The sequence below is a fragment of the Takifugu flavidus genome, unplaced genomic scaffold, assembly GCF_003711565.1.
Source record: "Takifugu flavidus isolate HTHZ2018 unplaced genomic scaffold, ASM371156v2 ctg339, whole genome shotgun sequence".
In the NCBI taxonomy this organism is placed as follows: Eukaryota; Metazoa; Chordata; class Actinopteri; order Tetraodontiformes; family Tetraodontidae; genus Takifugu; species Takifugu flavidus.
The window spans coordinates 12,219-23,828 of record NW_026621966.1 but is presented as its reverse complement, the minus strand read 5'-3'; the positions used below and the strand labels follow the sequence as shown (position 1 = coordinate 23,828).

Sequence of the window (11,610 nt, the reverse complement as noted above, 5' to 3'; positions counted from 1 at the left end):
TCAGGTCATCAAGAAAGGGTTTAAGCTGGAACTTAATCATCACTTACCGGTAATAGTCCAGTACTAAATGACCTTAAGAATTTCTTCTGAGTAAGCTCAGGACTATACTGTTCATCTGACCCGACCTCTCTTGAAGCAAGCAAAAGTCTCTCTTTTAACTCAATGGCTCTAAACAGGAAGTTTTGGGGTGACTCACGACTGTCCTGTGTCATGTTGACTAGTCTGTGATACAAGTCTATTGAACTGTCCTCTTTGAAGTGTCCGTTTAGTATGGTCTTTAACTGGGTAAGGGTGAGGTCGCTTTTTATTTCAAGCATATCTCAAATAGTCAAACCTGGGCTGACTGACTTGACCACAGCTTCCACAACTTCATCCTCGCTGTGTCCCCTACTAAGGCCTCTGTCAATCTGATGCATAAGGTTTGTGTACGAGAGCCGGTCTTTCTGCCCCCTTTCCCCTATCTGACCACAAATCTTGAAATCTTTCCTTATTGTCACTTCTGGGAGTCTGTTCACAGCTGCAGGTGGCACAACTTGTGGAGCTGATGGTAGGTTCAGTGATGCACTGTTCACTCTCTCACTCACTCTCTCACTCAACCTCCTCACTCATCCTGCAGAGCTTGACTGTTCTTCTGTAGCTGTGAATACTTCTCTGCTAGGCTCATTTCTGTTGCCGTTTGCTGGATATCTTGTTCTGTGTTCTCTGCATTTTCATCTGTCTCTGTGTCTTCATCAGTTTCTTTAATTTGTTCCACTGATTTTAAAATGTTCTTGAGAAAATACAAAGCAACATCCTCCTCTTCTGTACTAATAGTACTGTCCAAAGACTCTGTGATCCGACTGATTAACGCCCGTCTTGTTGTGGCATTTCCGCATGAGATCTTGGCCAAGACACACACCTCTTTCAGCTGATCCAGTTGCAGCAGCCATAGTCTCCGTGACACTGTGTCTGCCAGCTCCTCAAGATCCTGCATGTCCGAGGCGGCCGCGCCACCGAACCTGCGCGCTCCCGTCGTCATCACTCCGAGCTCTCTGTGCGCGTTCTCGTCACACGTAACTCAACGTTAATTAATCCCAGCAGTGCCTCCAATATTTGTTGCACACTTGGATACAATAACTGACTGTCCAGGCGTGCATGGGTGGGTTCTTTTTATAACTTTAATCCAGCGGTCAACACAGGAACAGAACGTGGAGCCCACCGTCCTGTCTCATGCTTCACCCCGGTCTCTTTTACAATCTGCGCGCTCTCTTTTTCCTCTGAAGCACCTAAGCTGCCCCAAAAATGCCTGCGTGAGCCTCACTCATTTTAACCACCAGCAACACACTAAACATTACATATGCTCTCGTACATGAATGTTTCTTTTTAACTACTGAACAGGATTACATGCAAAATAACAAAAATTAAATAAATTAAATATGAGAATGGTCCATGTCCCTATACATGCCAGGCATTCTGGGTCCCACATCATCCTCTTCATCATCATCGTCATCATTAACATCATTATCATCATCGGCACCACCACCATCATCACAATTCATTATCATCATCGTCATCATTAACATCATCATCATCCTGATCGGCACCACCATCATCTTCATCATCATAGTCACAATCATCATTGTTATCATCCTCATCACCATCATCATCTTTAGCGTCATCATAACAATCATTACCATCATCATCACCATCATTACCATCATCTTCATCACCACATATTCTCTGTTAGAACTTTAATCAACAAACTCTTCATCATATTCCCCATAAAGTCGTTTTGATGACTTAAAGGTGTATTTTAATGATGATGATGGAGGATGAAGGATGAGTGAGGGAGTTGGTTTTGGTTCTTGTTATTTTCAGTGATGAAACAGCAGAAAGTTTCCAACAATCTGAATTTTTCTCTGAGAAACTGAGTGTGAACATGAGTTGATTTGTAATTTAGTGAGACTGAACATGAGCTGATGTATCAGACACTAAAAAGCAGAAGTGTTGAGTGAGGAGGTTTTTGTCACAGTCTGAATCACTGTGATACGTACTCTTTAGCAGAGCTGTCCCATGTTTGACAGTAATAGACTGCTGAGTCTCCCTCCTCCAGATTATTGATCATCAAACGATAATCTGATGTTGACTGATGAGTAGAAGTGAATCTTGGAGATGAGAAACCAGAACCATATGTGACAGAACTCCAGCTGCTATGCCAGCTCAGTACGAACTGAGGAACTCCTCCTGGAACCTGTTTATACCAGCGAGCAGCACTGTTAGTAACAGTTCCCAGGTTACAGTCCATGGTGACTGACTCTCCTCTGCTCAGAGACACAACAGTGGGCTTCTGTGTCAGCACCGTCACAGCACTCACACCTGGAAACAACAAGAGGACATGAAGTCAAGAGAAAGACACAGACTGATGAATCCAGCATGAGCTCAGAGCTGCAGTAAGTCAGCCTCCTCACATGTTAGAGCAGTGATGAGAGTGCAGAGGCTCTCCAGCATGTTGCCACTGTGTGCTGACTATCAACCTGGAAAGTGACTTTACTGCTGACAGATTCAGGCTTTGGAGGATGAGGAGAGGAGGTGCTGGAGGAGCAATTTAATAGCCCACTGGAGCTGAGAGGGACTGACAGGAGGAGGAGCCTCTCTTCATCTGCAGCTTTTCTCCTGTGTGTGATGTGGAAAAGAGCAGATTGGAGCTCCAGCGTTTCATTTACATGAAGTTAAATAAAGACCATCAGAGCTGCAGGTGCTTCCTGCTGATGGAGGAGCTGAGTCAGGTCACAGCTGAAGGAGCTGCTTTCTCTGTTTCTATGGTGATGCAGTGCTCCTCTCTGGTGGACTTGAACAGAACAACATCCTTCATGGACAAAATGTCTGGTGTTTCACATGTTTACACATGTAATCATTTGATCATAAAAATGTAAGAGGATAAAACCCAATTGATGTCCAAATGTTTTTCTTCTCTTCTTTCTACCTTGCTTTTTGTCCTCTACTCTTTCCTTCTTTACCCTTTTCTCATCAAATGGAGCCCATCCCCACCATATCATCTTGGTCCTGCTCAAGATTTCTTCCATTTTAAAGAACCTTTTGACCTGCCACTGTTGACTCAGTGATCAGCCTCTGGGATCCCGTGAAGCTACTTGACTGAAACTTTTGTTTAAGAAATAAATGTTGATCTGAATCAGTTTCTTCCAGATTACACTGGGACAGAACTGGTTTAATCTGGATATTGTTGAGAGTCCAATCAGAGGTTCTGATCTTTGATCTGTCAATCATTGAAGGACAGGTTTTGATTGACATCTGTCACTTTAAGAACCATTGTGAATAAGTTAAAATCACTGAAGCTGAATCTTTAGAAATATTTATATTTAAGTCGAAATATTTCAGCTAAATCAAACGTGAAGCGAGCAGAAACCCGCCATCTTGTGGTGCTCTCATATTCCAGAACTACAACGTACCTGAAGTGTCCAGTACAGTACAAAGTGCTCAGAGACATGATGGACGGGCCTGTAACTGGATCAGTACTGGTGTTGGCTGGAGCCAGTAAAGTTCAGTCAGACACCGACTGACATGGAGCAGCACAGCAGTTACAGATTAGCAGGTAAACAGGGAATTGAAATAACCCGTTTTATCACATTTTTGTCCCACTGAGCACCACTGACTCAAACTATCACACCGTTACCTAATGGGCTGTTTGTTTATACTTTGTGAAACTTTGAGCTGTTGGGATGAACAAATCTGATATTCTGCAGTAATTTAAGACAGACACATTATTTGCCAACAGAATGGAGTTCAAAAAAGTCTTTAGAGAAATTCTCCAGGAATGACTCCGTCCCTTTGTAGCCGAGTCACTGAACTATAAATTTGGGAAAATAGTCCTCGGTCCTGTGTTACAATCTTTCCAGATTAGCCCTAAAATTAAATGTGTCTTTGCTAAATTAGTGCTTGGATATGGTTCAATGTCATCTGTGCTGAGCTAGTAAATTTTGGAGCCACACTGACCATCAACTCACTGATGTCGTCCATGCTGTCCATTGTTTACCTCACAATGATCAGGCGCACAAAAAGGTGTAATAATAACATCGATGTAATGACAACATTGATGTAATGACTCATGAGATGAGAGGAAACCAGCAGCCACGCCCCTCCAGCAGCAGGAGGTCACATCCGCTACTGCTGCCAATGTGACAATGCTCAAATGCTGAGCAAAGGCGGGTCCACCTGCTCTACACACGATCCACATTCACACCAGTCCTGTCCCAGTCTGATCTGGAGGGACTGATCCAGGTCAAACCAAGGCAGCTCGGCTCAATTCAACTTTATCAACGAAGCATTAATTACAATCAAGAAGCTTCAGAGGAATTCAGAGGCTGATCATTGAGACAGCAACAGCTGCAGGGCTAAAGTCCAGTTTAACAGGAAGAAACCCTGAGCAGGACCAGGCCCATATGAGGGGACCCTCTTGCTGATGACAAAGAAGGTAAGAAGTGGGAGAAGAGCAGGAAAAAGAAAAAAGAACAGATCCATACATCCCTCATGCAAATACATGTGGAACTAAAATAAAGATTTTTTGTATGTCATAATCAATACATATCAATACCTACACACATACATGTGATCAGAAGAGCCTGTAAGTATTCTTGACATCACTGTACATCTGACCAGTAGCTCAGTTATTGATACTATACAACATTAAAATAAAAGCAAGAAACACTGAAACAAGTAAAAGTGAAGTTAATACAACCAGACTGAATTAAAGAGGTGTCTAATGAGTCTAGATTTGAAGATGAGGAGTGATTCATTGTTACGGAAGATTGACAGACGTGAACTGAGCCCCCAAATGCAGACACAGACGACAAGATCAGTTTCAGCTCTGACTGAAAATGAACAGCGTGTGTGCCAGCAATTCTCAGCAGAGATGAGACCACAGCGAGGCAGGAAGCAGGCTGGGCGAAACAGGCAGGAACAGGTCGCAGTGTTGGAGCACTGCAGGCAAAAGACCGGCAAAATGAGCAGAAAGCAAGTTAGAAAGTTAGAAAGAGAGACACAGGAGGGTGGTGAGAGGGAAACACTCGGGTATGGAGGAGGTGGATGGACATTAATGTAGGGGGAGGGGGGGGGCAGTAGAGCTGCTGAAGGGTGGAGGTGATGTGGTGGAGGAGGAGGGTTGGTTATGATGCCAGCAGCAGAGTTCTGGACCTGGAGGAGTTTATTGAGGTGACTTAAGAGGAGAAAGCTGCAATCATCTAAACAGGTGACAAAGATGAGGAAAAGAAAGAAAGCAGCAGGAGAGATGGGAGGGACGGAGATGGTTGAGGTTACACAGGTGAATGTCATGATCCTGTTCATGTCTGTTTTGTAATTGCTGTTTGATTCCACCAGGGGGCGGGGTTGACCTGTTTCCCGGCTCGTGCTGCCTGCTTCCTCACCTGCAGCTGATCAGCTTGATTGGAAGTCTTTTTAAGCAGCTGGCACGAGCCGATCAGAGTCTGATAGTTTCTTCTGTCCTGTTGTCCTCTATTGAGGAGGATGGGCTGTGAGATGGTGTCAAAGGTCCCACTCAGATGAAGAAGGACAAGGAGGGAGAGGAATCTGGAGCCAGCTGCACAGAGGAGATGCTTGGATATTTTAAATAGGGCGATCTCAGTGCTGTGATGTTGAGGGAGACCAGACTGGAAACATTAATGGGTGTGTAGTTGGGAGACAAATGAATTTTCAAGAATGTTGTAAATTTATGCTAAATTAGAAATGGGGCATAGATGACTGTAATTATTGAGTCTTTAGGGTGGTAAATCCAGACTTTTATTTCTCTACATGAGGATAATCAAACCCTTAAAGATAAAATACATGTATAAACCTGTGACACAGGTTTTGATTGAGAGGCAAATCAGAGGTCATGATCTTATATCTGTCAATCATTGCAGTTCAGGGTTTTCAAATCAAACTTGAACCTAGCAGAAACAAAAACATCCCAGAACCGTGATGTCCCTGAAGTTTCTAGAAGCACAAGGTGCTCAGAGACATGTCCAAGGTAGGAAAGGCTGAAACCCAACCACCACTGGACAAGACACAGCAGTTGAAACATCACGACTGGACCAAGAAATCTCTGAAGACAGAATTGTCAAAGGTTTTGTGGACTGATGAGATGAGAGGGACCCTTGATGGACCAGAAGGACGGGCCTGTGACTGGATCAGTACTGGTGTTGGCTAGACCGAGTCAGACAAATCTGGCTTAAATCAAGAACTGCACCTAATGGGCGGAGCAAAGGTGAGGAATGCCCAACAATCCCGGAAGACCTGGGACTGTCTGCGATGCAGTCTCATTTGCTATTAGTCTATGCAGTGAAATAGGTGGGGGGGGGGGGGGGCTTTTGATCGGGAGGCAGTAATACAAGAAGGTGTAGCTGGAAAGACTCCAACAGGAAAGGAAAGCTGGAGTCAGAGTGACGGGAATTGTGTTTTAGTGGGAGTACACACATTAAGATAATCGGGTGCTAAATTTTCCCCTTCCCTACCAGGTCATCCGGTTATCTTATAAGTTTTATATTATCTTATATGTCTTATAACATTAACCGTAAAATTATCCAGGGATCTGAGATGTCCTAGGAGTAATTTTGTCCTGATAATCGGCTCATAAAACATTCAAGGCCCAAGGCCACCATTGTTCCCTCATCTTCGATGTCCTCTTCCATGTTGCCTCTTAATCTCCTAATGACATATGTGTGTACCCTGCATAAGTCAAGGTGCTTGTGTTTCTGTGCTCCACCCCCTCCCCTTGTGTTGTCCCTCCCCCTGGCAGAGACACAGCCTGGTCACCTGACTCGGATCTATACAATGAGGCACAAGTGGATTTCATTCCCTTATCAGCTTCTAAATCCAGCTGTTGACACCACTGCTGGGCCAGTCTGTAAGCAGCCTGTACGGGGTGACCAGTGGCTCTTTCAAGTGATTTGCATTGCAGCTCTGAGGTCCAACTCTGAAGTAAACCTCAGCAGTTTTACCTGAGGAGTCAAAAGAAACTTAGAGGATCAAATTAGAAAGCAGAGGATGATGTAACATTTTTGCTCCATTCAGAGATTTTTACTGACATCACTTCCTCTCTAGTTCAACCCTCATTTTGTGTTTGATTCAAATTTATAAATTCTGTGTTGCAAGTGAAAAATGACTGTTTAATTAGGACTCATCATAAAACATTAATATTACAGACAATACAGATCATTTTCAGGATATTTGGCTTTTGAGTAATTTTGACAATGTAAAAAGTTGACACTGCAATATTATATCATGAAAGTAGGGCATTGAAGTAGAAGCATGCATTGATGATTTCCTCATCCCAAATATTTTATTGAGGGAAAAAAAAAAAGCCACGAGCATTGGTGGGTGTAGCACCACAAAGAATGTCAATGTCTCGATAACGTCATGTACGCTTGAGCATCAATTACAGCTTGACAAAGACCTCTAGGGCTCAGGTCAACATTTTGTTTGCTGACGCATGGACTCCCACTCTTGAGGGGCGGCCTCCAAGTCATGAAGGTTCTGGGAGACAGAGTTAGGAGCCTCTGCATGGTGACTCAGCTGATCCCTGAGGTCTTTGAGATTCAGCTCCCTTGGTGTTCCCACCGATTATTGGAGTTAATCAGGTAGTACCATCTTGTCAATGTAGCAGTCATAAAGTGTAGAGCAGCTCTGTAGTGACGAGACCCTCCTGCCCACGCTACACCACCACCACCAAAGACTCGTCTGCTTACAACAGTGGCTAATGGGCCGCGCTCTGCAACATCGCTCTTCTTGAAGTATCCAACATCTTTGGCGCATCATTTGTTTTCACAATGAAGTGATCCTCACTGTCGAATAGGCTCATCCTGAACATTCATAAAAATGCCGAATAACCCAAACGTTATGTGAGTTGTGTTTGATTTTTGTGACTATTTTGTATGGTAAATTCATGGTTTTATCTATTTACTTGAGGAAAGTCAATTCCATTAAAGTAATTAAACCACTGAACCCATGAAACATTAAACTAAACTAAAAGGCGTAGATGTGTAAACATGTGACACATCCAGAAAAATTTGTCCATGAAGGATGTTGTTCTGTTCAAGTCCACCAGAGAGGAGCACTGCATCACCATAGAAACAGAGAAAGCAGCTCCTTCAGATGTGACCTGACTCAGCTCCTCCATCAGCAGGAAGCACCTGCAGCTCTGATGGTCTTTATTTAACTTCATGTAAATGAAACATCGGAGCTCCAATCTGCTCTTTTCCACATCACACACAGGAGAAAAGCTGCAGATTGAAGAGAAGCTCCTCCTCCTGTCAGTCCCTCTCAGCTCCAGTGGGCTATTAAATTGCTCCTCCAGCACCTCCTCTCCTCATCCTCCAAAGCCTGAATCTGTCAGCAGTAAAGTCACTTTCCAGGTTGATAGTCAGCACACAGTGGCAACATGCTGGAGAGCCTCTGCACTCTCATCACTGCTCTAACATGTGAGGAGGCTGACTTACTGCAGCTCTGAGCTCATGCTGGATTCATCAGTCTGTGTCTTTCTCTTGACTTCATGTCCTCTTGTTGTTTCCAGGTGTGAGTGCTGTGACGGTGCTGACACAGAAGCCCACTGTTGTGTCTCTGAGCAGAGGAGAGTCAGTCACCATGGACTGTAACCTGGGAACTGTTACTGATGACAGTGCTCGCTGGTATAAACAGGTTCCAGGAGGAGTTCCTCAGTATGTGCTGAGCTGGCGTAGCAGCTGGAGTTCTGTCACATATGGTTCTGGTTTCTCATCTCCAAGATTCACTTCTACTCATCAGTCAACAACAGATTATCGTTTGATGATCAATAATCTGGAGGAGGGAGACTCAGCAGTCTATTACTGTGAAACATGGGACGACTCTGCTAAAGAGAGGTATCACAGTGATTCAGACTGTGACAAAAACCTCCTCACTCAATACTTCTGCTTTTTAGTGTCTGATACATCAGCTCATGTTCAGTCTCACTAAATTACAAATCAACTCATGTTCACACTCAGTTTCTCAGAGAAACTTTCAGATTGTTGGAAACTTTCTGCTGTTTCATCACTGAAAATAACAAGAACCAAAAGCAACTCCCTCACTCATCCTTCATCCTCCATCATCACCATTAAAATACACCTTTAAGTCATCAAAACGACTTTATGGGGAATATGATGAAGAGTTTGTTGATTAAAGTTCTAACAGAGAATCTGTTGTGATGATAATAATGATGATGATGATGATAATGATGGTAATGATGGTGATGATGATGGTAATGATGATGATGATTATGATGGTGTTGATGATGGTGGTGATGATGGGTGATAATAAGAAGATGTGATGATGATGATGATGTGATGATGATGTTGTTAAGAATGATGATTGTAATGGTGGTGATAGTGGTGATGATGATGATGATGGTGATTGATGATGAAGAAGATGAAGAGGATGATGATGATGATGGTGATGATGATGATGATGATGATTATGATGATAACAATGATGATGATGGTGATGGTGATGATGGTGATGGTGATGACGGTGATGATGTGTGATGATGGTGATGATAATGATGATGGTGATGATGATGGTGATGATGATGACATGATGATAACAATGATGATGATGATGATGGTGATGATGATAACAATAATGATGATAATGATGATAACAATAATGATTGTGGTGATGATGATGGTATGATGGTGATGATGATGATAATGATGATGATGACAATAATGATTATTGTGGTGATGATCATGGTGATGATGATGATGACAATGATGATGATGGTGATGATGATGTTGATGATGATGGTGATGATTATGACAATGACGATGATGATGAAGAAGATGATGGTAATGATGGTGATGATGATGATGGTGATGATGGTGATGATGATGATGGTGACGATGATGATGATAATGATGATGGTAATGATGATGATGATGGTGTCACCAGTGAAGGCTGTCCTCATGTCTCAGTGTCTCCACTCATCAGTGACTCTCAGCAGGTTTTTGTACAGCTGTGTGTACAAACTGAATCACTGTGGTATTCGGACCAGGAACCAAGCTGATTGTCACCAGTAAGTACTTTTACACTCAGCAGAAACAACAAAGATTTGATGCTTTTGATACAAACTAGAAGCTTTTTCATAGAAATGTGGAGTGTGGAAATGATTTGAAATATTCTTCTGTTAGTCTTTGACCTGCTTTGATACTTTATCTGTCAGCTAAAGGAAACATCTCCAAAGATTACATCATTTCAATCAGTTTCTCACCAAATATTGTTGAGTTTTCTTCATTTTCACCTCTTTTTATTAAGTGCAGACAGATTTTCTACCTAAACGTATTTTAAATTGACTTTGGTTTCTTGGCTCATGTTTGATGGAAGTGAGTGAAAAAGGTTTTGTAAAATTCATCCAACTTCATTCAGCATAAATTTTAATTATGTAACTTTATATTTTTGTATCATTTGCTGGTTATAATTTTACTTTGGTCAAATATTGAATTGATGCTGTTTATGTTCAAAATGACTCTGAAATGGTGTAAAATATCTGGTTTAGTGAGATTTTCCTCATATTGTTGCTGAAGATTGAAGGTTTTATTTGCTCAGTGTGTTTGTGATGTTTTCAACCAAACTCCTAAATTCATTAGTTCCTGTTGAACTTTGTGTGAGTGTGTGAATTTCTTCTTCATGTATTTTCAGGCTCCAGCCTCCCTCCTCCTGTCCTGACAGTCTTCCCTCCGTCCAGAGCTGAGCTCCAGTCCAACAAAGCCACTCTGGTCTGTCTGTCCAGACTCTCTGCACCTTTAGCAGAGGTGAGCTGGTTGCTTGGTGACACTTCAGTGAGCAGCGGGATCTCCACCAGCACTCCTGTCCAACAAGCAGACCAGACTTTCCAAATCAGCAGCCATCTGTCCATCCTGACGTCAGACTGGGATGCGCAGAAGGTTTACACCTGTAAAGTGTCTGTGGGCTCCCAGACTGCAGAGAAAAGCCTCAAGAAGTCCGAGTGTGAAGAATAGTGGAGGAGCAGCAGCACCATTTCACATCTGCTTCTTTAGTCTTTGTGCTGCATCAGCAGCTTCACATGTCAGAGGAGACCAGTCTGCATGCTTGGAATCAATGTTGTCACGCTGAGCTGCTGCTCTTGGAGCAGCTTTGCAGCTGCTCTGTTTTTACAATCTTTCAATAAAAACTCATCAAGTTGAAGAAAAAGAACTCTTTCTGTTTATTTGGACTCTTCCAAATGTTGTTTTCAACAATAATCAATAAAAGTTCAGTGATTTTAGTGTCTTGTCTCAGGACAACAGAAAAATCAGATCTATAATAAAGTGAAACTGAGTTTTCATGCTTCATCTGTGAAGCGTGGCCTCTGGACGCCTCAGTACTTTCCCAGGATGCACCTGCAGGCCTCCTCACTCATTTATAGCTGCATCTACATGGAGCTCAAATGTCAGATGTGTAAAAACAGAGGGAACGGTCTCATTAAATTAACTGAACTTTAAGCTGTTTCAATGAAAAAATGCTTTTCCGCTATTTCAGTCTTGCAGAATGTGGAACTAAGAAAATGCTGCATCTGGATCTTAATGCCAGACCAACACCCTCACTGGTTCC

General features: G+C 42.8%; 1 protein-coding gene across 1 annotated transcript; it reads left to right on the top strand.

The window, feature by feature from the left end:
* Nucleotides 1-8,269: 8,269 nt before the first annotated feature.
* Nucleotides 8,270-11,214, top strand: LOC130520292 (immunoglobulin lambda-1 light chain-like). The gene is made up of 4 exons (XM_057024007.1): nt 8,270-8,468; nt 8,561-8,886; nt 10,042-10,075; nt 10,699-11,214. Exons 1-4 carry the CDS (start codon nt 8,429-8,431, stop codon nt 11,016-11,018), a joined length of 720 nt encoding a protein of 239 aa, XP_056879987.1. The 5' UTR covers nt 8,270-8,428; the 3' UTR covers nt 11,019-11,214.
* Nucleotides 11,215-11,610: the final 396 nt, after the last annotated feature.